The sequence below is a fragment of the Leiobunum rupestre genome, chromosome 3 (assembly GCF_980474605.1).
Source record: "Leiobunum rupestre chromosome 3, qqLeiRupe1.1.hap1, whole genome shotgun sequence".
In the NCBI taxonomy this organism is placed as follows: Eukaryota; Metazoa; Arthropoda; class Arachnida; order Opiliones; family Sclerosomatidae; genus Leiobunum; species Leiobunum rupestre.
The window spans coordinates 10606217-10633697 of record NC_143386.1 but is presented as its reverse complement, the minus strand read 5'-3'; the positions used below and the strand labels follow the sequence as shown (position 1 = coordinate 10633697).

Sequence of the window (27481 nt, the reverse complement as noted above, 5' to 3'; positions counted from 1 at the left end):
CAGCTATCTTCTATAAAAAAGCGTTTTCCCAATGTAACTCTCAACCTTTTAAAAGATAGTGAAAATGCAGAATTAAGTCACAAAAATTTACAGGGTTTTTAGATTGACTAATACCAAATGGAAAAACAATCTGGATATTGTACCCAATTCCAGTTCAGGGTTACCATTGAGGAGACAATAACTTTAGTATGGAGAAACTTACAGAATTCCTGTCCTGGAGAATCCTTTGTCTATAAAACAGAGCTAGTTGAAAAATAAATTTTAGGTATGAGTAAATAAATTGGAATCAAGTGTCAAAATTATTTCACTATAATTATTAAATTAACAAAATCAATTACTGCTACAAGAAATGCGCTGTTCGATCCTTTCATATACAAGAACATGTTACATGTGAGGTATTTTACATTCATGAGGTAGTGCTCCACGACGAGGGTAAAAAATATGTCCCATTGAGTAATTCAGTAGATTTGTTACGTGAGACATGTAAATATCCGAATATCGAAAGAGACGACGACTGAAGTATGTAGGATTGTGATGTGTTCGAAATATACTGCCAAACTGAGGGTTGAACAAAGATTTTGTCGTTGACCTGAAAAATATTTTTGTTACATTATCAGAAACTTGAGGAACGAATTAAGGAATGACTGGTTTATAAAGTGACAGTGGACAAAGAAGACTAATTTAAAAGAAAATTATATTCTACGGAGCAATGGGGTGAAAACTTACCTAAGCAGATCTCTCTCTAATAGCAACTGATCAATAACCTCTTCTGCATCTTCATGGTCCTTCAAAAAAATTTAATCAGCTGTTAATTAAAAGCACTCTCCAAAATTTTGATTATCTTTTTCAAGTTCTGAAAACCAAAATCTTCGAAAAATAGACCTAGAAACAATAACAAAGGGACCGACCTACACCATCTTAATTATTAAACAAATACTACTAAGCCTCCACTGGTCTAGCATTATAAGATCTGTATTCAGCGGATTGTTTCTACTGTGGGGCCTCCATGATTTACATCTACTCTGGGGCCTCCATGATTTACATCTACTCTGGACCCCGTAGCATTTCATTTGATGACACATATTTCATATCTTTTTCGTTAAGAATGCCCAAGAGGTAAAGCCATCGTTGGAGGTTTCAAAGCCCATCTAGTAGTACTCTTGCATTGATCTTATAAAGGTTGTAATATGACAATGGCTATGTGAGAAATACGCATAATATTTAAGTTTCTTTCTGTGGCTCACAGAACTAGCCTGATCCACTTATCTCTCAGAAATTATATTTCCTATACCAGGGGTGTAGTGATGGAATTAAATGGATTATTTTGCTTTTTATAGTTTATTTGTATTCATATATCTACTTGTCCTTCCATGCAAGATTGACTTTCTCTGACCGTAGCTTGCGCTTAGGAGGGTTCAAATGTGTTTTGCATGATATCCATGTGCTTGCAAAAATGTTTTGTCGCACAAGAGTCTACTATCCTATCTTTCATAGCTCTGTTGTTGTACAAAGTATGGTGGTGTATAGAATATACCATTTTCTGTTTTCTTAATTCTTAAAGTGAGTTCCCCTTTTCAGGGTAGTCTCGAATTTACATAAAAATTTATTTTTAAATGGGTGGAAAAGGATTATTTTCATTTTATTACTAAATTAATTTTGATAAGTTTCAATAACAAGATAGTAACAATGGATCCTCACACTCATAAGTGACACTGAGTATGTATTCTTTGCTACCATGAGCTGTACTGTGTAATCTCTTTTTATGTTGCATAATTGGGGACACACAAGTTATTATGAGTAAGCCAGTCATAATGTCAATGTAATAAATATTTATTTTTTAAGTTAATTAAAGATTATTCACTAAGAATACCCAAATGTAAAACTAACCTGCATTTCTTCAATAAGGTGCTGAAGAGTTTGAAGCCAACTCACAGCATGTCTAAACTCTTCTGAATTTAAAATTTTTATTTCATTCTGAAAAAAATATTCAAATTGAAGCTTTAAAATTTTCTTTACAAAACAAACAACTATATCTCTGTGATATGTCTGAATATAAACTATTCAGAGCTTGCTCGTGGGTGTGGCCCATTTTTATTGCCAAGGGAACAAGTTTGAGTCAGCCGTGGAATTATGTTGGTCATGTGATTATTTGCAGCGCTGCATCGTTGGATGTTTTGCCTCTTGATCTGTGACATATTAAATAATGTCATGGCAACGAGCAAGCAGTGAATAACTCCCAGATGTCCAACTATGCAAAATTTACATAAGGCATATACAAAATATACAAATACCATTGATTTTTATGTTCCAATATCACCTGCATGCATGATATCCATATTAATGTACATCCAATAGATATCAGATATCAAAGAATGAGCATTAATGATTAGAAATATAAATTTCCTATCTACCAGTCTTAGTCCAATATAAGGTGCCAACAAAACTTTGAGTAGGTCTTCTAGGAGATAATTCAAAATATATACTTCAAACTCTGATGATGCATTGAAAATTTTACTTTAGATTTGATGTTACCCTAAAGTCTATTTAAGCATTTCAAATATTGAGAGAAGTTTTTATAAAAGGTGAGGGCTTGGAGGCTAAATAAAGCATCTGGTTATCAGACAAAATTTTGATTTCCAATCTCTCTCCGAATTATTACTTCAGTAGGAATCAAGCTTTCTTTAAGTTTTCTTTCTTATTTAACATATTTTCCTTGTATCAACCATTTTAATATTTAATGTTCTCTTATTTTTTTTGAAAATTCAGCACCACTTTTTCATTTTAAATCTACCTTAAAACAATTTTACAATTCCAATTTGTCATTGTTTATAGTTAACCCAGAATAACACAAAAATTTATTCCAATTGAATTTAAAGCTTTAATTTTAATAGCTCCCACCACAGCTCATATCATAAGGGTTAATTTTTTTGGTTCAGGAGAAATAATTTTTTGGTTTAGCCCAGCCATCAAAAATTGACCGAAATTTTTAAAATAACTCTTTTTAGCAATAGTTCTTTTTATAAAGTAACGTGGCCCCTTCTTGTTTTAATCTTACTTTTACAAGCCGCAAGTAATATGGGTTTTTGTAGCATGCATGCAAATCACTCGTATGAAGATTGTACCATAGGACTATCAAGGCCCCCTGAGTTTAAAGTTAGGCTACCAACTGGCCAAACTGGCTACATGAATCTACCTAGTGGTGAAAAACAAACTTATGCACAAATCCCCCAATGCATGCTACCTTAAACCGCTTCGTTGATAGCAAGAGGTAGTATAGGTGGTAGGGGTGAGGGAGATTGGGAGGATTTGTTCTTTTTCTCCTCCAGGTAGCATAGATCCTAATTTTGATTTATCCAGCACTGGTCTACTGCTGAATACATGGGCACTTATGCCAAATTCAAACTTAGGAGGCCTTGATAGTCTTATGATTATACTAATAAAGCTGTTTCTTATGACATAAGACCAACATTTTAACAAGTTGGGCAAGGCCACTTTTTATTTTATAAAATTAACTATTAAATGTTTGACTGAATTGGTCTTTCAGGAAATTTACAATTTGGCTTTTGCGGTAAAAATAGGCAAATAAAGTTTTGCTCAAAATAAATTAGTGAAGATATATAGAAAAACTAGAAAATGGTGGATTATTACAATTAGTTACGAATAATTTTCTTACAGCAAGTTCATCTATAATGGCACCAGTCCTCCATCCATGATGAAGAGTAAGATCCGCAAGGTCACTATAAATCTGATCTCCAAAGTAAAGAACAGAGTTTCCATGCCATCCAGTCATTTCTTGAAGTTGTTTGAGCGTACCCTAAAGTAGTTAACCTCATTAAATCTTTGCAAATCAGCAGTTTAAAGTTAAATTTTCAACTGTGTCTCTTTTGATAATTTAAAATGAGTCAGTAAAATAATGCCTAAATAATGGATGCATGCCCTTGCTGGAAAAATAGGTCAAGACCTTTACTTAACAGACTTTATGATAGGTGTCTCGTTAGATACACAAATTTACAAAACTTTGCTTCAATTTTCATGAATAAATTAAAAAATTTGGGAAGAAAAAACTAATAACCATGAACTATTAAAACCCGAACCAAAGTTTGGAAATTGATCAAAAATATATGGACCACATAAAATTTGCCAAACTTTCTATGCAGCTTCTGCCATACGAAGTCCAAATAAAACCGACTGTCTAAAGACCAAAAGTATATACCAAGCCAAAATCTTCTAAAAGACAGAATGAGTAAAAACTAGTAAACCCCCAACACTGACAAAACCACCCAAAAATTTGAACCGACAGTTTGCAAAGAACTGTAAATACAGTAGCTCACATTTTTAGTGGTATGGTCTAACTGAAGTTGAACTTACCTCAATATAAACTTTTCCTTTTTCAAATGAAGTAACTCTCTGCCACAACTGACTATCAGAATTTGGATCATACATCCTAAAAGGCCTGTAACAAGTTATTATTTTAGAAGGGATTCATGTATTTATAGTGATAATTTCAGGTGAAAGGGAGAAGAATTTTTAAGATTATTTATAGGTTGGTTCAAGCATAGACGAAGAACGGGTAAACCCTGGACACGCGACTTACTCCTCTCTCCGCGAAAAAATGTTAGTGCCATCAGAGGCGCTGCTTGTTTGTTTGCTGGTGCGCTCGCGCTCTACCCTCCTCCTCATCTTTTGTCAATTCCCGGTTTCGAATCACGTGGGTCGTGGAGATCCCACACGTTTAAGCTAAGGCTTAACAATTGGACTTGAATAAACGATGAATTCAAACGATAACGATGAATTTATTGATGAAATGTTTAATGGTGAATACTGTTGTACAATCAACTTTCTTAATAAATCAATAAAAACATCCAATTTTAAAAGAACTAAGTTAAGTTTATTAGAATAAGTAACAGCCTGTCAACAGCATGACTCAAGAGCAACTCAAAAACAAGAATACAGTGTTGCCAAATAATAGTGATTAGTGACGTCATGCTAAATCAGTTCAGTTCAGATTTCTAGGTTCTATGGCAAAACTATTAAATATATTATTATATTCAATACTCCCCCATTTTGACATAACAATAATAACCCAAAATTAAAAACTTTTCTACACAATAAAACAATGATTATTAAACAAACATATTAATAACCCAAATTAAGCAAACTAAAATTATCACGAAATTTATCTTTAGTTAAGGATTTAGTTAAAATATCTGCAACATACCGTTTTGATGGAATATATAACAATTCAAACAATTGTTTTTCTAAATTATCTTTAACAAAATGAAAACTTTATATCTATATGTTTAGATCGTTGATTTTCTACACTGTTCTGAGAATAATGAATCGCAGACTGGTTATCACAAAAAATAATTGGTTTCCAACCGGAATGTCAAAAACTTTCAGTTCTTCAATTATGGGTGTGAACCATAAAAGTTCTTTAGTAGCTTCAGAGACAGCGTAATATTCAGCCTCCATTGAGGAAAGCGAAATAGATTTTTGTTTCACTGAACGCCACGATATTAAACAAGACCCGTAAAATGCTGTGTATCCACTCTGTGATGTACGGAAATCTCTGTCAGACCCCCAATCGCTATCACTATAGATAGTGAGTTTAGGTGCTGGATCTCGTTGGTAGAATAAACCGTAGCTGGAAGTAGTAGAAAGGTATCTTGCTAGTTGACATAGTTGAACCCAATGTATGTAACCAGGGTTACAACTATATTGCGATAATGCCACTACAGCATAAAGGACATCAGGTCTTGTTCTCTGGGCAACAAACAAGATACTTCGAATCAAAGATTTAAACGGATACTCTTCCATCTGCTGCTGTTCAATTTCTGTAGTAGGACCATCCTTACGGGTCAATATAGCAGATGGATTAATGGGTAAATAAACTGGAATATCTGACTCCAACCCAAACTTGTTTATGATTTGATTTATATAATTTCCTTGATGAATTTGAACCGTATTACTCGACCGGAAATCAAATTCAACTCCTAATAACTTTTGTATTGGTCCCAGTGTCTTAAGTTCATATTTTTCAGACAAAATATGATAGATTTCTTCGGATAAACTGTTATTTTTAGCTAATACGCTCAAGTCGTCAACATACACAAGAACCAGTGCGTTATATGGTACATAGTAGATGCAATTAGTTCCAGCCAATTTTCTGAAACCCAATTTTTAAAAACTTCATATAACTCTAAATACCATAGCCTTCCACTCTGTGGAAGTCCGTACAATGATTTCTTCAGTTTGAGGCATTTTGTAGAATCAGCGTTTCCAAAACCTGGTATGAACTTCATGTATATATCTTTGTCGATAATACCGTACAAATAAGCATAATAATAATCAATATGTTTGTGTACCCAGCCAAGAGTAATGACGAAAATAGCAATAAATAGACGAATTAAGCTGAAACTAACCACTGGTGAGAAAGTATCATCGTAATCTACACCCTCAATCTGGGAAAATCCCTGAGCAACGAGTCTGGCTTTGTATCGTATTATATGTTCTTTTGCATCTCTCTTTAGAGCATAAACCCAACGACAGCCGATGATTTTCTTGTGTTGCGGCTTGTCTACTACTTCAGTTACTTCTCTCTCATTCAGTGTGTTAACCTCGTCACGCATGGCTTCCAGCCAATGGATACTTTGCTTAGAGGTAATCGCCTCCTGATAGGTCTGCGGTACAAGTATACTTGTGCAAAAAGCTGAAAACTCTTCATTATCGTAATCATTTAAAGTCGATACCAAAGATGTTGGTAATGTTTTATTGGAAAAATCAAACGCATTGATATCCCATGACAAACTATTAGATTTTATGTAACTCTCAACTTCGGGTTTAGAACGCAGTCAATACCCATTGGAATCATAGTAGTAAACATCTGCTCGGCCTTGGGATGCCCCACCTTGCCTGATAACTACTTCCCGTCTAATACCAGCACGTAATACTGGTGTTATGGTGGAATTTCTTGCGGTTGTAACAGTACTACTTGCAGCTGTGCTGAGATTACTTGGATTGTTCTCAGCCAGTACCAGAGGTTGATGTACATTTTCCATTGGTATAACCACTTCGGTTGTCTCCTCCTTGACCGTTGGTAAGTCTTGTGCCTGCGGTACTAGGGTTACATCATCATCAAAAAGCCAGGGTAACCGAGTAGTATCCTCATATGTTTTATTATTAGTAATGTAATCAATACCTCTTCTCTCCTCATCAAATCGGACATGCATTGTTTCAACAACTATATTCTCGGTGGGATACCAAATACGATGTCCTTTGGTATTAATTGCATAGCCAATTACTACGCCAAGTTTAGCTCTAGGTGTTAACTTATTCTGCCGTCGCTGGGAAGGAATATGCACAAAAGCCAAACTTCCAATCCGTTTGAAATGCATGGCACTTGGTTTTCTACCCATCCAAATCTCTAGAGGAACCTTGTCTTTCAGCTTTTCATGCTTGGCATGATTTTTAACATACGCTGCAGTCAATACTAATTCGGCCCACAGCTTAGCAGGCAAATGTTTTGTACTGTATCATTTATCTTGATCCAAATATCGCCACGACCTTCAACCTTTGAACAGCCTTCACCTACTGTTACTTTTGATTTGAAAGGTATGAAGGTATGAAACCAATTCCTTGCATTACAAAAATGTCGAGTTGCGGCTGAATCTACAATCCAATCGTTAGACATTGTTGAAGAACAATGGGAAGCGGCGAAGAAGGCTCCCGTTTGTGGTTCTCTTGTTTCGGTTGTAAAACGCCCTCTACCTCGATTCCTGGTTCACTGTCGACAGTCTTCAGCTCTATGTCCCATACGATGACAGTGAAACATGTACCACTAAACATTCTGTTGATTGTCATAATAATGCCCTCTACCGCTCTGGCTTGAGGTATCTCTTCCTCTGAGACTTGTACGATTCCTTCCCCTCTGACGTGAATTGTCTCTTCCTCTTTGACTTGAATGTACAGAGCGTACCATAAAAGCATCCGATGTCAAACCAATACTAAGATCCTTCTGCGACTGTCTACCATATTCGGCAACCAACATCTGTTTGATTGGCTCGGGCTTAAATTTACTATCTTCTAACTGGTAAATCTGTGAGACCAACGACTCATATGACGAAGGCAAAGTTCCAATTAACTTATACGCAATATCTTGCTCTTCTAATATCTTCCCGGCATTTTCAAGTTGTCTCTTAATATCGTAGACTCGACCAATAAATACTGGCATGCTCTCGCCATCCGTGTACTTCAATCCATAGAATTCATTCAGTAATGTTGATATTCTAGCACGGGATCTGGGTTCAAAAGCGTCTTGCAATGTGGTCCATAAATCTACTGCTGTAGTAGCCTCAGTAATTATGCTTCGTAAATTTTCACTTACTCCCAGAGCAATTAATGAATATGCCTTAGACTCTCTTAATTTAAATCGCCTCAGTGCTTCTTCTGCCAAAGAAACAGCACTTGCATTATTAGCATTTAGCACAGGAACAATTGGCGCTATCTCCAATCCTTTTACAATTTCCCAAAGCCCTTTTGACCTTAAAGTAATTTCCATATCAAACTTCCATGTTTTGTAATTATCTGATGTCAACTTTGGAAGTTGACCCATCATGAGTACTGATCCATCTTCCGCCACTGTTACTAGGCCTAATCTCGTCAATCAAAGGTTTCAAACAAAAACTGTAAATGTGTTGACTCACTATTACATCTTAGGCCTTGGTTCAGCCATATTATACTTCAATATTGTTATCATCTATTAATAATGTCCATGAAAAGAACCACGCTCTGCTACCATGTTGTATTATCAACTTTCTTAATAAGGCAATAAAAACATCCAATTTTAAAAGAACTAAGTTAAGTTTATTAGAATAAGTAACAGCCTGTCAACAGCATGACTCAAGAGCAAATCAAAAACAAGAACACAGTGTTGCCAAATGATAGTGATTAGTGACGTCATGCTAAATCAGTTCAGTTCAGATTTCTAGGTTCTATGGCAAAACTATTAAATGTATTAATATATTCAATAAGTACTATTAACATTTCTGTATTTCACTCAATATTATATATTTTTTTGTAATTTAGACTGTGATGGCTTTAGGCATTGTGAAGATGTTAGGTGACAAAGGCCTATTAATAGAAAATCGTGCGATTATAAAAATAAGCACTTTCTACAATCAACACAGGATAAATATAAAAACATACTTAAAATTATAAATCCACGATGTTTTATTTCTTTAGGGAAAACACATGGTAAATGGTCAATTATTTCTAATAATCTATTTACAAATAACACACTAAATGCAAGACTGATTCAGACTGACAGGATAAGGCTAACAAAACGGCGCGACTCACTTCGACTATGACCCCGAGACCAGAAATTAGAGAGAAACAAAAGTTTGCGCTTGCGCAGTAGCCGTTATTTTGAAGACGGCCACTAGAGGCGCCAGCGTCACGCACCAGCAAATTCCTAACAATTTTCAAAATCTCTCTCTCTATTGTGGAAAGCGTACGTCGCTTGTCCAGGGTTTACCCGTTCTTCGTCTATGGTTCAAGGGTGTATGTATCCAGGATTTCATTTTGGTGCATGAGGTTCAAAACTGTGCACCCCATCCTCTTAAATATTTGGATAGTGTTGAAATGTTTTAAAACTTACCTTGTTTGATCAGTAAAAAATTTTGGTTTTCTAGCTTGAGCAACAACAAGATCAAAAAATTTTGCCCAGTCTGGACCTATCATGTAGCTCATACCCTTGTCTCTAGGAAGAAAAAGGTGTTGAAATAGCCATAATATCCATTAGATATAAAATCAACTATAGTAACTAAAATAGCTTGTTTATTAATGAAGTTGCCAACCATGCATACCCTATTGGAAGAGTTTCTCACTAAACGTTTTGCACAATGTGGGACTATAGAAAGGTTCTCACTCTTAACTTACAGTAACCTTGACATTAATTGATTAATTTCAGATATATCATATAAAATAGCCAAACTGTTAAAAGGGAGACTATTAAAAATATATTCTCTAAAAATCGGAATAGTGAATATCACTCTTTGACAAAATTATGTATACTTGGAATGTTCATGGTTCCATTGCTGCCAATGCAACGCAGAAAACTAAGTCTTTTTAAATCCGCTGGTTGAGTGCCAGTGCTATGAAGCCACTGCCGAGGAACAAATAAGAATTGGGACACACACTTGAAAAATAAACATACGAGAAGATGTATTTAAAAGAATCAATTTATCATGTTCTAGTTACACATAAAATCACATTTTTAACTGGAGTTTAGCATACCACGGTATGAGTGAATATCTTTATTTAAACTCCACATTTTCTAAGATAATCATTGCAGCAACTTCCTTTGACATTCCAAGCATATATCTATGTATTTTATAGCTCCTGGTTATTGACTAGCTAGGGCATATAACCAATCCTTAATTTATTAATATCAACTAGTTTTGTAGTAGAATATTTTTAAAGTAATTTTCATGGCCAGTTAAAATGGTCACTTCTGGAAAAGTTTTGTGGACTGAATCAAAGACAAACGCCTGCCTCCTTATGGGCTAAAGTGTTATGTAAAATGCAGAAAGGCACTGCCCATCCTAGCCCCAGATGGTAGAATGGAATATAATTCGATATTCATGGCAAATTATTACATTCATGCTAAAATTTTGATACTGATGGAACTATTATTAAATTGAATACATACATTTTTGAGTTGTGCAGACATACATTAAACCTGGACAAAATTAAAAATGCTTACACAAATTTAAAAGGACTGTTAGTAATCAGGAACATTTTCTTTCCGGCTGATTGAAGTCTTTCTAAGAAAATTATCAAATCAGGCTGCTTTTCTAGATATTGATCTGAAAATAAAAAAATATAGGCTATGTGTGTAGCATTTTTGTTTATTTATGGGTTATGGTAATTTCTATATTAATCCCTTACCAATAAATAAGTTGGCTAAAAATCACTTAAAACATCTATTATTTAAACATGGTTTTAAAGTTTGTATTTGGGACCAATGCTAACTTAAATCATCTTTAATAACCACCTTATTTCCAACTAGACCAGAATAAACCCCTTACATTTAACTACTTAAAACCAACTTAAAAATAAAATGTAATTCCTGACTACTAAAAACCAACTAATTTCAAACTTAACAAAAGAAGTATTTCCCTACCAACTAAATAACAACTTATTACCTCTTTAACTAGTAACTTGAAATATGGTGACTACTTAACACCAAGTTGATATTAACTAATAATGTGTAAACAAACTAAAATCCAACTTTTTTGGTATGGGATATCCTTGAACACTTCCTCTAAAAGGAATAGGATTTAAAATAATTTTTATCATAAATTCCCTTACCAAAAAATATGTTGGATTTTAGTTGGTATTTAGTTGGTATACACATTTTAGTTGACGTTAAGTTGGTTTTAAGTAGGCTCAAGTGGTCAGAATATTTCAATAAACTAGTTAAAGGGGTAATAAATTGTTATTAAGTTGATGGGAAAATACTTTTTTCTTTAAGTTGGTAATTAGTTGGTTTTTAGTGGTCAGAAAATTACATATTATTTGTAAGTTGGTTTTAAGTAGTTTTTAAGTTGGTATTTAGTTGGTTTTAAGTTGGTATTTGGAACAAAAACCAACTTAAAGTATTTCCTAGACCACTTATTTTTGGGTAATTAAGGGTTACATTACGACAAAAGTATGACATAAAAAAAACTTCAGAAATGAAATGAGACGCGTCTTAAATAGTCAATTTTATGTTTTGATTCAATAATTCATATTTATTTTACCAATGAAAGCTTGCACCCATAACAAAAAATAAGTTGGATTTTAGCATACACATTAACTTGGTGTTAAGTTAATTAGGATCAAGTTGTCAGCATATTTCAAGTTACTATCCCTTACCAAAAAATAAGTTGGATTTTAGTTGGTATTTAGTTGGTATACACATTTTAGTTGACATTAAGTTGGTTTTAAGTAGGCTCAAGTTGCCAGCATATTTCAATAAACTAGTTAAAGGGGTAATAAGTTGTTATTAAGTTGGTGGGAAAATACTTTTATCTTTAAGTTGGTAATTAGTTGGTTTTTAGTGGTCAGAAAATTACATATTATTTTAAAGTTGGTTTCAAGTTGGCTTTAAGTTTGGACTAGTTGGTATTAAGTGGTTTTTAAGTAGGTTTTTAGTTAATATTTAGTGGAACAAATACCAACTTAAAACCAAGTTTAAGTAGTTCTTAGACAACTTTTTTTTTGGTAAGGGTAGTTAAAGAGGTATGAAGTTGTTTTTCAGTTGGTAGGAAAATACTTTTTTTTAAGTTTGAAATTAATTGGTTTTTAGTAGTCAGAAAATTTTATTCTATTTTTAAGTTGGTTTTAAGTAGTTAAATGTAAGGGGTTGGAAATAAGTTGGTTGTTAAAGATGATTTAAGTTATTTTTAAGCATGCATTTGTCCCAAATAAAATAAAACTTTAAAACCAAGTTGAAATAGTAGTTGTTTTAGGTGATGGTTTTTAGCCAAGTTATTTTTTGGTAAGGGCGTTATTATTAACTTCTGAAAGCATTTAAATTTTCAATAGGCCTTATCCCTTACCAAAAAATAAGTTGGCTTTTAGTTTGTATTTAGTTGGTATACACATTTTAGTTGGTATTAAGTTGGTTTTAAGTTGTCAGCATTTTTCAATAAACTAGTTAAAGGGGTAATAAGTGGATATTAAGTTGGCAGTATGGTTTTAGTTGGTAATAAGTTGTTTTTATGTATGGTTTTAGTTAGTATTTAGTTGGTATTTGTCCCAAATACAAACTTAAAACCAAGTTCCTAGACCACTTAATTTTTGGTAAGGGCATTGTTAGAGGGTTAAACAATTAAAATCGCCTGCACATTGTCTCTATGTATTTTAGGCTCCTGTTAAGTTTTTTACTAGCAAAATTTTTATAAATTTCATATTTACAGTAATAAAGTGACATTGAAAAAGACCCCTTTATTGTCCCTTACTAAAAAATAAGTTGTCTAAGAACTACTTAAAACTTGGTTTTAAGTTGGTATTTGTTCCACTAAATATTAACTAAAAACCTACTTAAAAACCACTTAATACCAACTAGTCCAAACTTAAAGCCAACTTGAAACCAACTTTAAAATAATATGTAATTTTCTGACCACTAAAAACCAACTAATTACCAACTTGAAGAAAAAAGTATTTTCCCACCAACTTAATAACAACTTATTACCCCTTTAACTAGTTTATTGAAATATGCTGACCACTTGAGCCTACTTAAAACCAACTTAATGTCAACTAAAATGTGTATACCAACTAAATACCAACTAAAATCCTACTTATTTTTTGTTTCACGTGAAACAAAATTTTGTATCTTACCAATACAATCTTTCTCTGATAAAAGACGGTGCATGACAGGATGAATACTTCTTACTGCCGTCTAAATTAAAGAAATAAGTGAGATTGGTTACAATGGACAAGCACAATGTTCCTCGTACATTTTGGGACAAAAATTTAGGGTCACTTTGAGATAGTGCTCTTTACTAAATTTTCTTCCAGGATCTATAATAAAACTCCCTGCCCTGTTTGAATAATATTTTATAGTGTTTTGCACACATTGAAAAATATAATCATAAGATTACCTGTACATCATAGAAGAGTATTTCAGGATGGTATGCAATGTTATGCCTATGAAAATATTCAGTGACATTCGATAGCAAACATATTTCAGGTACTGAGAACAGATCATTTAGCTGTTGCATACTAGCACCCTGAAAATAGATGTAATTAAAAACAAACGTATAAAGTAATACGTACCTAGGAAAAACATTAGAAGTGTATTTATTACATATATAAATAATTACCGTACTACATTATAGGTTCATAAATATCAGATGAGAACAATTTTGTTTTGAGAAGTTAAAATTAAGAATTTGACCAAAGAGGCTGTTTGCAAATTACAAAATAAAATTCTTCACACTAACTTCCCCTCGTGAAGGGGGTAACTGTAAAGGCCCCACCCCATAAATTCCTTTAAAGATACAAACTCCTCCCCAATAATAAGAGCGAGATTTAAATAAGTTTATTTCAAACCTTTAGAAAACTAATCAAACTATTATAAATGAGTAAACAAGAACTAAAGACCAACTTAAAATCACTTATAATTTAGGTTCTGGTATAAAACTTTTTGTTATGTAACATTTAAGCGACCTCTCCCCTTAGTAACATTTAGTGAAGCATTTAAAAACTTCCCTCCCCCTTACTGCACTAGGTAATTTGTGGATTGACCCACAGCCAATAAAAATCAATATTTAAACTACTTTCAACGTACTTCTCCAGGTGATCCTCTTATCAGATTTTGAGGAATATACGAACCCCCATAAATACCTCTTACTTCTTGCATGGATAATGGAGTCAGGCCTCTGAAAATAAAAATATAAAATTGTTTATAAAAACCACAATGATAAAAAGGAACAAAATTCTATAAAATTGGGGAAATTTGGCTTGATTATCTATCACAATTAAGGCACTAAAAGGGAGTGCAAACTCAACTTTTACCCAAGATTTTTCCAATCCCCATGCGACACCTTAATAATTGGCTTATTTACTATTTAAACACTCTAGTAAATTTAAATTTAAAATAAAAAATTTAAAACTTTCAAGTGATATTTCATGTAATAGAGTACATTTTTGCAAAATATTGGGTGACCCCAAGGACCGAAAAAGGGTTTAAAAACTCTCTTGGGCCGAGGCCAAGGGTTTAAAAACGTTCGCCTCAGCACCGAGGCTGAGTGTCTTCTAAATGGCTGAGCCAAACCGGAGGCCAAGGCCAAGGCGCGGTTTGATCTTACGCCCTAAAAAGATGAAACAAGGGTATAAAATCTCCCTCGGGCACAGGCCGGGGCAGAGGGTTTAATAATTTTCTTTCCCTCTATTGCTAGGCACCAAGGCCATTAGAGGAGAATGCCATGCAAGTTCTTTAAGTGACAAAAAAAATTGCTTTGCTTTAATGATTCAGGGCATGCTGTTCTAATCACAGTTTCCATATTTACATATTTTTCAGTGGAAGCCTGCACTATTAGCTATATTACTGTTGTGTTCTAGATCTCAAAACAGCAGGTAAAAAGCTGACATAACCTGTGATAATTGATGGAAGTGTAGTTTGTAGCAGAAGGCAATCCCACTACACAATGATCATTTAAGACCAATTTATCTTAATAATTTCAACTAAGAGAGATAGTGTTGTCTGTAGAATTAAATGCTAGGCATTAACCAAGACTAACTTGGAGCTAACCACTCCCTTAATCTAGTTAACCAGACAGCTCTCAAATGAGTGATTACCATCTGCCCGACTAAGCCTCCTCATATACAGCCCTATGGAACTTTTCCACCATTATTACCCCACCTAACATATGGATAAGGATACTGTAAATTTACTTTTTTCAAGTAAAAAAACATAAGCAGCAATGTGGATTATGTGGTAGTAAGAAAAAGTGTAAGGGCAAAACTATAAGTGTCATACTTACAATTCTTATACTAATTATGGTAATAAACACGCTTTTGAAGTAAGAGATAAAATATTAAATTCCTTTCATTATATTTTTCTATATTTTATGAACCAAGAGTCCTCAACCCATATTTTTCTACCTGACAACAAACTAATTGGTTATTCTATTTGAAAAATGTAAATAGTTAAAAAAAATAATTTCATTGGACTGTTAAGAAGAAAAACCCAAATATAAAACATGTTGAAACCAAACCTGTATACACTTCCGTATTGAATTTGATGGAAAGAGTCAATTTTCATAAGAAGACCCTAAAAAAATAACACCATTTTTATCATCTAACAAGATAATTTAAAGTAACCAAAAACATTTTTCAGCTTAAAGGTTTATGGGCACTTGGAACATTTGTTCTATTTATTTTCCATAACTTTTGTGATTAGAACTATTCTATAATTTGTTCTGAAACTTCCTATTTCCAAATCACTCCATACTGTGACATACTTATGTGTATTATTATAATTAGTATTTAAGTCTTACCAATAAACAAAATTGTATAAAATAGTAAAAAAAATAATTTTGTAAACATCTCCACAAGATTATTCTCTGATCATCGCAAACATAGTTAAATTTCAATTCTATACGTTTAGAATGACTCAGTTTTTTCCGTAAACTAAATTGAGGATTCATTATCGGTATAATTGGTTTAGGACTGGTAATCTTATTAATTAATTTATACAATTCGTCTAACACTGTTGATAACCAAGCTATTTTCTTTGCTGCTTCTGGTGCGGCTAAGAACTCTGCCTACATAGATGATATAGGGTCATTCCATGTCAATTCGACTAGCAGAAAATTTGCCCACTTTTTATTTTAATGATATTTTTTCTATGAATAGAGTAGCTTGAAAAAGGAAGTTCCCAAAAGTTTTAGACTTGTAAATAATTATTTGCAAAGTTATATTTTTTTTTTTATTTTTGTACTATTTTAGATTTTAAATATTTAAAATAATTTTTTTTCAAATATTTCGGTATCTAATAAACTTAAACTAAAGAAAATTTACATTTTAAGCATGATGGCCAAATTTCGTTGGCATAGTTACAATACGAAAAAGGAATTTTAAAAATTTTGTGATTTCTACTTCCCTTCCAAATTTGTTTTGAAAGAATTAAATACTTTTTTGGTTTACAATCATTTCTCATTGATGCCATTTATAATTTAAAGTAGCGAGCTTGTTGGTCTAAAAATATAAAATTTTAAAACAAATTATAAAAGTGGAGTACAAGCGATTTCTTTAAATTCCATACATGATTCACGATTCTCCTTCCCAGTTATGTAATTATATCCATTTGGTTGGTGAACATATATTTTATCTTCTAAGTGTCCATAGAGATATGCACATTTGATATCTAAGTGCCTATGTAGCACAAATATAAGACAATGCATGCTCTAATTAAGTAAAATGGACCACAGGTGCATATGTTTGATGATAATCTTCACTAAGTGTTTGTTTATAGCGTTGGCCTTATATCGGGACAATGGTTCCATTAGCATTTCTCTTCAAAGTATACCAATAGTCATGGTTTTATTTTTTAGTCTATTAGTAACAGCATATACTCTGTGTTTATTTCTTTATCCATGCCCTTTTCATATTGATCTGCTTGAGTGCAATTAATCGCTTCTTCGTATGAAGAGTTGTACGCTATATTCTCTGTAGCTTTTAAGTTATATTACTAGAATCATATGGTAATCCTTTAGCTTGAAGATATTCTTCCATTGTCTGAGCGAATTATCTCATTTGTGTCTTCATTAAAATATTACACATTAACTTTGCTTTTAACTGTCCAGACCATCTTGTTTCCTCTTCATCACCATTCAATTTCTTGAAGTCTCTCAGTCTCATCAACCCGTGTGTCATCATCATCTTCATTTATATGTGAAGATGACACCACTTTCTCATCATGTTCTTCTTGGACTGACCTATCAACTGCAGTTTCCTCGGATATCTCTCCTTTGATGTTTGATCGATTAGATTCAGGATATTGTTAGTAGCTTACATCCTCGAACCAATTGTCTTTCGCCTCCTTTAACTCTTCAATCCAGAGTTTCCCCTCATAAAACTAACATGTTTCGTTTCTTGTACTTATCTTTCTCTTGATAAATAATTTCTGTATCCTCTTGTGTATCCAGCATAGCCGACCATAATTCTTAAATAATAAGATCTAAATGACGTTTTAAGAGAAGGGGAAACAAAACATGTACCAATTCCAACCCAGTATGTTCTTCAATCTCTTTGGTGGGATCTAACCTCTGAATTTGATTTAATTGGCCCCTATTTCATTAGCCCAGTGTCTTTTAATCAACAGTATATAGGAGAAGCTCTATTTATTACCATCAAATTGCATTCATATTCATTTTCCACAATGGCGCCAGAGATAATAATATCTACTCTAGGACCTTTTAACTACCAGGAAAATGAAATGGGGGAAATAGACATTTCCGTAAACCCAAGTTTTGAAAACCCATTTTGTGATGGTGGGAAAATTCATTGGGTGATTTTCCCTTCTCACGAGTTAAAAAGCATGATTCATCAGGCCTTGTTAAGCTCAAGAGCCATAGCAATAAAAAGCTTCTCAAGTAATGGTGGAGTATTTGGATGGGCAGAAATACAAGGTGTAAAAATAAGCTATTAAGGCATGATTCTATACTACTTACGAGCTATATAGTACGGGATTCTTGGACTTTTGCTAAATGTTCTTCCCAGCAAAAAGACATACTAAGAGACCTTTATGGCTTAGACACTCGAATTAAAAATGGACTTCTGGCCCACAAGAAGATTAACACTATTAAATCTGAAGTGTTAGAAAACATTAATGGAGGATTTAAGGCAAAATTAAACTACAGCGGCCTTATGGTTTTTTTTTGTTTTTTTGGCGGATAATGTAGAACTTGACGCGGAGATTACCATGAGGCCACTGTAATTAACTTTACCCGGATTGGAATACTTTGAAAATGGGTTGCGTGTGGTTCTGGAAGAAGATTTAGAAATCAACTTTATTTCACCTCAGCAAAAGAGTTTAAGCTGGAAGACTCTGGAACTGCTTAGAATAAGTCTATGGAATTAATAATTAAGCTAAAGCTTTTTTTTTAAAGGTTACCAGGTTATTGCCTTTCCCCACAAAAAATGAATGATAGTGCGCTGCTTAGTGTGTTTTCTCGCAAATTAAATTTGCAAACTGGAAGCAAACTTTCCAGCATAAATTTTGCAACTGCGCAAAAGACGATTATTGCAAGAGACAACAGTCATGGAAAAAATCCCAGAATCCAAAATTGTCAAGACGTCTTTATATAAGAGGTGGAATTTAATTTTTAAGTTGTAAAAACAAAAGTTAAGAGTAACTATTGTGGTTTGAATACAGAAAACTCGAAGCAAAAATTTAATTAATTTAACATAATTATTACTAAATATTAACCATTTATTTTTATTGTCTACAAACACAAGCCTGTCTTTTAAAAATTTCTTTTAATGTAGCCACAAAAACATGAGATCATTATAAAAACTCAATAAATTATTTTTATACATTGTAAAATTTAATTAATAAAATTATTCACTTAATACTGTTAATCGTCTCCTCTTCTTTTAGGAACTCTTGTTCAGCGGTAGACTATGGTTAAAATAAGTACTTGCTATGACCCAATGGGAGGCCCACTCAGAATAGTATATGTATCATTTAATTTTTATAAGCAATAAATTTTCAAACTAACATAACATAAGTGGGGGAAAAAAATAAAATTTTTAATATAAGTAATTTAAGGGGGACCACTGCATCAGAGGCCCACAGGGCCCACTTGCCATGGGACAAGCTGGGATTATATACCATCTGCCACTGCTCTTGTTCTATCACTTGTCCTTATAAGCTGTGGTGATTTTGTTGGGGACTTTAAAATTTTAGTAGTACTAGCTATTTTTGAGATCAGTTTCTTATATTTGATTTTAGATAGCCTTTTTGGACTACACATGAGGTAGAATAGTAAGAATAGAATAGACTTCAGGATCATATGCGTGACCTCCTTTGGAAGCCATATTGTAACATTTTATATTGAATGCCTTTCTAGGTATAGAATCTATGGTAAAGAACGTGGTAGAAGGACCTGGAAGAGTAGGACTAGAATTGTCTTCATGGTGAACTGGTTAATACCCTTTTGATAAAAGTTTCTTACATTTTATTTTGACTGACCTGAGTGGGACTAGAATCTGTTCTTACGCATTCGGTAGAGGGACCAAGAACTAAATTAGTCTTTTGAAGTTTGAGCTTCTTTAGAGTGATGGGAACTTTTTGGTACCCTCCTTATTAAAATCAGTTGGTTTTTAACTTTCATCCTCTTTAGGAATTTGAACTGCTTTCAGTGGGCTATCACAATCAATAGTTTGACTAAGACTATCACTTTTTCTACCATTATCTTTGTTTTTTAATTGGTTTTTTGAGTTTGAAATCCCTTTACCAAAATCTTCATTTCTTTAGAAATTAAATCATTATGGTTCGTAATAAACTCTTGAATCCTGGCATTAACCAATTTACAAACCTATATTTTGAAAAATTCTTTAACAATTTCATCTTCACAAAATAAACACAAAATTTTGTTCATTTGCTGTAAGATGTTTTCTTTGCACATCATTCTAGACCAAGATTTTCAGAAACCTGGCATATTATCTAAGCACAATTTAGGGAAAGTGTTGAAGTAAACAATGAAGATATATTGTTTTTATAACATGCGTTATCTTATCTAATATGTTTAGTTTGTTTTTTAACAAGATAAGGCATTACTATAAAACGTCACCGCAGTAATAGTCAGAGAGTCATTCAGCTTCTGCATTTTTCAATAGTAATGTCGCTCACATATTAACTTAGATATATTGTAAATAGTTTGGTACATAATGTTTTTAACTTCGTTAATAAATTACTAGTTGGAATTTTATTACGTCGTCAGTTTATTCACTCTTCAGTGGCTCTGCTCCGTGTGCGTTGACATAAAACTCAACAGAAAGACATATTGCCATTATCTAGCTCTAACTCAATTGGGTAAAGATACTTTTTTCATCACCACAATAGCTTAAACTTATCCCAAATTATACATATTTCTTTCTTTAATTTCCCATTCTATTGGAAAATTGTAGTTGTCTTGCGCAATCTTAGATACATTTACTATCTGCCTCATTGTACCTACATCAATTCTATAAAGCATGCTTGGACTTTCCTCTTCATAATTTCAGAATCCAGTGAAATTATATTTGCATTTGAAAAGTCAGGTTTTTTTAAAGACATTGCATTGTTAAATAATTCTTCTTCGGAAGGGATATCAAAGTCTAATTCAAAATCTTCAAACTGAGCCTCCATGTAGAATAGTAAACCTGTAATTTAGCCAACATTTTAAAGATAATATATGCATGTTTATTATTATTATTATAAATTTACTTTATATAGATGTGGTACTTACTAAGTTACTAGTAAAAATAGGATGCGTTGAAATTCGCTTGAACACTGCGAGCAGACGATCAGAAAAATCAATGGAGATAACCAACTTAGAATACATATTAATCCTTGCCATCTATGAAGCAGTTTCCTGTAGCATGTATTGGGAGATTTGTATAAGTTTCAGTTTTTCACCATCAGGTGGATTCATGTTTCCAGTTTGGCCAGTCATTAGACAAAAATTTTAAATATCCTTTGTTTCAATGTTGATAGTATTATGTTAGAAGTAAATGTGAAATTTTTCATAAATACATTTTTTCTTTAAAATCATTTCACACTGACAATATTTTATATATAAACAAGTTTCCGTTATTATTACGATACTAAAATGAAGTTTTTTGTTCAAAATTGGAACTATTGTAACCCCTGAATAAACAATTATTTACCTTTTTGTAACCATGCCACAAACATTTTTATTATTTATACATATTTATTTTATGTTTAAAGAAGGATTTTCTTTGATATAAGTTTGATAGGCACAAAACTATTTGAGAAGAACCGAAAAAAAATTCTAACTTTGCAAACAACACAAAAGTACAAAATTTTGTATATTTGTTGAAGAAAGATAGTTAAAATTAAAATCAAGATACTAAAGACTAAGAACGAATGAGCATAAACTCACCACACAATATTACTTTTTAAGACTTAAACCAAAATTAACTTACTTTCTGAATATCATAATGCAATCCTCTAATAGCAAAACCAGGGTGATATTCCAAGGTTTGGATCTCCGAAGGATACTAAGAAAATAAATATATTTAATCAGTAAATAGCTCCAAGACCATATCTTAAAAACGGTTGTTTAAAGAAAAGCAATATAACACTCAACAAACTCACTGATCACATAAAGTTGCTCATCGATGGCTAATTAAGTTAAATGTAAGAGCATGTTTTTACTGTCTTATGGTATGGTAACTAAAAGCGAAGCATGCAGTTAATATTAATTTAGCAGGCTTTAATATATTGAATTAACTTATAATTCTCCTGTTTTATAAAAAAAATTCAGTCATAAATAAATAAATTGTAAAAACTCTTCTTAAATTATTTATTAGTGTTACTCTTAGTATATGTAAAAAAATTACTGATACGTGTCAAAGGTATTTTCCTTAATCAAACATTGTTCACCGGTTTAACCTTGTATGAGCCAGACAATATTGAAACTATAATTGTATGTTTTGACCTAATATCATAAGCATGTTATTTGTAAAAAGGTAATTTCATTCTTGGATTAATTCAACCCAGGGGTATCCCACAGAAGCAAAAACGCGTAAACGATTGCTATGAAACCTCTATTGGTGAAATCAGCGCCCAAACAGAAATGACTAAAGCGCATGTGCAATAAGTGTATCAAGGGGAGAGAGAGAGAGAGAGGTAAATGTAGGCATGGCGATTATAGCGATCATACATTTGAGTTGCTAGAAACAAGCAATATAAGAAATACGAGTCAATGGTAAGAACTTGATTGCTGAAATTTGGGCAAAATTGCACTACAGCGGCCTCATGTAATTTCGTGTTTTTTTTTGGTGGAGAATGTAGCACTTGACGCGTAGATTACGAAACTAATTTTTTTTGGGGCCGCAAATGATAATTAAATTAATTAACTTAATGTTAAAAATGTAATAATTTTAGGGAATTACCGTGTTTTTGTATTTTTGGGTGGCGGAGAATGTAGCAGTTGACGCGTAGATTACGAAACTAATTTTTTTTGGGCCGCAAATGATAATTAAATTAATTAACTTAATGTTAAAAATGTACTAATTTTAGGGAATTACCGTGGTTTTGTATTTTTGGGTGGCGGAGAATGTAGCACTTGACGCGTAGATTACGAAACAATTTTTTTGGGCCGCAAATGATAATTAAATTAATTAACTTAATGTTAAAAATGTACTAATTGTAGGAAATTACCGTGTTTTTGTATTTTTGGGTGGCGGAGAGTGTAGCACTTGACGCGTTGATTACGAAACTTTTGTTTTTGGGTCGAAAATGATAATTAAATTAACTAACTTAATGTTAAAAAGTTAGTAGAGTGGAAACCTAAACAAACAGTAACAAGCCGTGGTGTAGGCGACAACCCGACGAAGATAATTACTTCCAAAACACGTAAAAGACGTTACTAAACTCCCCGTATTGGCGCCTGACGGCGCCGCACACTCGCTTCGCTCAAGCGCTGGGGGCGCGCAGCGCCTCCCCAACCCCATACTAAAAAAAGCGATGGGCCATCTATAACGCGACCTAGAGGACAGTACCAAGCCTTACGCATCAAGTATATAGTGGCCCAATAATAGAAAACACCGAGAAAATGAACAAAAACTGTAAAAGATTTGATAAAGTACGGGAATATTACTTTGTGGCCCAAAAATACAAAACACCGAGAAAATGAACAAAAACTGTAACTGATTTTATACAAAAAGGGAATATCACGTGGAATTCATTAGGACACCGAAACTGTGTTGCCGGCGAACACACGACGGAAATAAGTACAACAAAACACGTGCAAATGCCCAAAAATTAGAAATTTAAAATTACATTAAAATATTAAATAATCATTTGCGGCCAAAATAAAAATTACCCTCGGCATCTACGTGACAAGGTCTATCAGGCGCAACCAAAATTAATATAAAATTCAATGAAAATGAGAAATTTTTAAAATTAAAAAAATTAAGTTAAACAATTAAATAATCATTTGCGGCCAAAATAAAAATTACCCTCGACATCTACGTGACAATGTCTATCAGGCGCAACCAAAATTAATATAAAATTCAATGAAAATGAGAAATTCTTTAAATTAAAAAAATTAAATTAAACAATTAAATACTCATTTGCGGCCAAAATAAAAAATACCCTCGACATCTACGTGACAAGGTCTATCAGGCGCAACCAAAATTAATATCAAATTCGATGAGGCCGCTGTACTACACTTCACCCGAAATGTGTAGTCTGAGAATATATTAATTAAGATTTTACCAAATTATTTATGTGAAAAGAAAGGGGTGTCACTAAGCCTTCGCTCAAAATGTGAAGATGCGCTACTAGTTTGACACACATTTGAATGATTTGATGCATGCTCAATGAGGATTTACGTTGATAGAGGGTTTATAACAATCTTTTCTCCTACATAATGGAGTTTTAAGCTGGAGTGTTATATCCCTGTGTTTAATTAATCCAAGTTTCATTAATAAAATATATAAAATTACACCACTTCATTCATCGATTTAAAACATAATAATAAATGAAATATAAAAATGACAAAAATTGTTGGTGTTAAAAGTGAATGAATTAATTTTCAATAAATTAGATATGGAGAAAAAGATGTTATTTGATAGAAAATAAAAATTAAAAGCCGGAATTAAAAAAAATGAAATGAGTTGAATTTCTATGAAAATGCCAAGCCTGGCTCTATACTTCTCATTACTATAAATGCTATATTAAAGTAAAGCTGTGAATATCCTAACTATATCCAATATGCATTCCTACTTGGCTTGCGCCATCCGGACAGTTACGATCTAGTTACTTCAAGCTTACTGGCAGGTTGTGTTAAACCCAACCTGAGTGGTTGAGACATCAGATCATGTCGGGTTCGAGTTACTTGAAACCTGACCCAACACAATGGCAAGCCAAATCCCTACTATACTGGGAACTACTGCGTTTCCTCATTGGATCAGCTTCTACTAAGAAGATAACCACTTCCCATTTATCTGTACACCAATTATAAGAATTGGTAGTTATTACAGATAGAGTTCAGCGATTACAAAAGTTATCAATAGTTATCACTGAATTAATGTGATTTAATGCAGTGCAAGTGGCAATATTTGGCCCGTTGCTAAATCAATAACAGTTAATGAACTTGCATATATACCTTGAATTTGCTGATCAGCCAATCTTTTCCCAGATCATAAATCAAATAATGTAGAGATTCTTTATAGACAGCTAATGTGTAATCATAATCAAATCCATAAACTTGGATTTTTGACAGATTGAGTTCATTGTTTGCAAATATCCCATATGGATCTACATCAGGCGGTGGCAGGTCCACTAAAGAAAAAATTTCAGTTCAAAATATTGGAACCAAACTCATCTAATCGAAGAGAATATAGTTAACTAGAGGGAAAACAGCAAGGTAGGCTTCACCAATCAAATAAATCCATGGGGGATGAAACTAGATCACACAATAGTTTCTTTAACAGCAGCATTCGCGGTTTAAGGTGAATTCATTATATTAATTCACAACTATCTAAAAATTGTGTAGCAATACTTATTTTCAATTGTATGGTTTAAACTCCCCTTGGCAGAGTAAGTTAACCTACTATTTGATATCTTTAATTTAATTCCATTTATCCCATAATCAAAAACATAAACTTGGATTTATAACAAATTCAGTTCATGGTTCACTAAAATTCCAAGGGTGTAGGCGGAAGATTCACCAAAGGAAATAATTTCAAATATATGTAAATAGTCAAGCCGGCCATTCTTACCATCTTAAATTAATCTTGGATGAACAAAAGTCTCGTTCTTGACCAAACTAACCCCTGGTCCCAGCACTCTCACTTTAGCCTTGTTCTTGGCCGAACTAACCCCTCTTCCCAGCACTCTCGCTATAGCCTCATTCTTGACCAAGGTAGCCCCTGGTCCCAGCACTCTCACTATAGTCTCGTTCTTGACCGAACTAAACCCTGGTCCCAGCACTCTCACTATAGTCTCATTCTTGACCGAGCTAGCCCCTGGTCCCAGCACTCTCACTATAGTCTCAATCTCGACCGAACTAACCCCTGGTCCCAGCACTCTCACTTTAGCCTCATTCTTGACCGAACTAACCCCTGGTCCCAGCACTCTCGCTATAGCCTCATTCTTGACCCAGCTAACCCCTGGTCCCAGCACTATCGCTATAGCCTCATTCTTGACCGAGCTAGCCCCTGGTCCCAACACTCTCGCTATAGCCTCGTTCTTAACCGAGCTAACCCCTGGTCCCAGCACTCTCACTATAGTCTCATTCTTGATCGAACTAACCCCTGGTCCCAGCACTCTCACTTTAGCTCGTTCTTGACCGAGCTAACCCCTGGTCCCAGCACTCTCACTATAGTCTCATTATTGACCGAACTAACCCCTGGTCCCAGCACTCTCACTATAGTCTCGTTCTTGACCGAGCTAGCCCCTGGTCCCAGCACTCTCGCTACAGCCTCATTCTTGACCAAGATAGCCCCTCGTCCCAGCACTCTCGCTATAGCCTCGTTCTTGACCGAGCTAGCCCATGGTCCAAGCACTCTCGCTATAGCCTCATTCTTGACCGAGCTAGCCCCTGGTCCCAGCACTCTCGCTATAGCCTCGTTCTTGACCGAGCTAGCCCCTAGTCCCAGCACTCTCGCTATAGCCTCATTCTGGACCAAACTAACCCCCCTGTACTGTACATAGCTCTCTCGCTATAGCCTCGTTACTCAGAATGACCACCAGGCAGAGAAAAATGCTTTGACCATACTTTAATCAGATTTCTCAAAAAATATGGACTTCTTGGTATTCTAGGGACTTGGTAGAAGCCCCAATATACTACTATCTTTAAGAAATATCCAATCACAAACTGACAATTTCACCAGAATAATATCAATGTCTAATGATGCTGTCAGCTAGGAGCAACAAACACAAGGAGCACACAGCCAGTCTTTAAACACCCTAAAGTAGTGTTGTGTACAAATTTCATTGGATGAGCCTTTATGCAGAGAGTTTTACGGAAAGGGGGAAGACAATTTAGGAATTTTCCCCTTCCGACATCTAACCAATACAACTAACTAACTGTACACAAGAAAATAGACAACTTTTGACCGGTTGCATTATCCTTGTGTGGGGTGCTGTGTTTGTTGCTCCTAGCTGTCAGTCTGTCAAAAATAAAATGATAGTGATCGGACAAAAAATGTTGAGAAAGTTTACTATTGACTGATTTCAAATTTAATTTTTAATCAGAAAATACCACTACATGTTAAGGTCTAAAGTGCTGATAAACTAGACAACTAAATTATAACATTTATAAGTGATGTCATGCACAAAAAGGGAATTGTTTGAGGTTGCAAAATAATAACATTATAGTGTATGTCCTAAGAGGTCTCTCCAATCTAAAGAAATGAAAAGATATTTATTACATAAAGAAAATTACCTTCACAAGCCTCTTTGGCTGCATAATATTTTTGCATTATTTCATTTCTATTTTCTGATCCGTTTACGTTACTACTAAATAACCGATGGCTACTATCAAAACATTTCTTCTTAACTTTATTTGTGATAATACAACAATAAGTCAAACTACTATGTCTGTGTCTGACAATTGTACCGTCATTAATATATCGCCCACTTGACTTAATTTGATTAAAATTTTTAAAATGCCTTAAAACAAATCGACTCATTGTAATTTATATACTGCGAATCAAAACAATGCTTTGCCTGATCGTATGCTTACACGCT

The 27481-nt window shown here is 33.7% G+C and overlaps 1 protein-coding gene across 2 annotated transcripts; it reads right to left on the bottom strand.

Annotated features, from left to right (window-relative positions):
• Window positions 1–150: 150 nt before the first annotated feature.
• Window positions 151–27481, bottom strand: Nt5c (5' nucleotidase C). Of its 2 annotated transcripts, XM_090167797.1 has the most exons (15): window positions 27177–27481; window positions 24894–25069; window positions 21703–21777; window positions 15765–15820; window positions 14336–14426; window positions 13647–13775; window positions 13384–13444; window positions 10763–10865; window positions 9656–9757; window positions 4369–4453; window positions 3674–3814; window positions 1888–1974; window positions 727–785; window positions 339–589; window positions 151–243 (listed from the first exon to the last, which is right to left on the bottom strand). In XM_090167797.1, the coding sequence occupies exons 1-14, from the start codon at window positions 27421–27423 to the stop codon at window positions 385–387; spliced, it is 1617 nt and encodes a 538-aa protein (XP_090023923.1). In that variant the 5' UTR covers window positions 27424–27481; the 3' UTR covers window positions 151–243; window positions 339–384. The 2 variants fall into 2 exon arrangements, with proteins under 2 accessions (XP_090023923.1, XP_090023922.1); XM_090167796.1 differs by lacking the exon at window positions 151–243 and having other exon boundaries at window positions 294–589.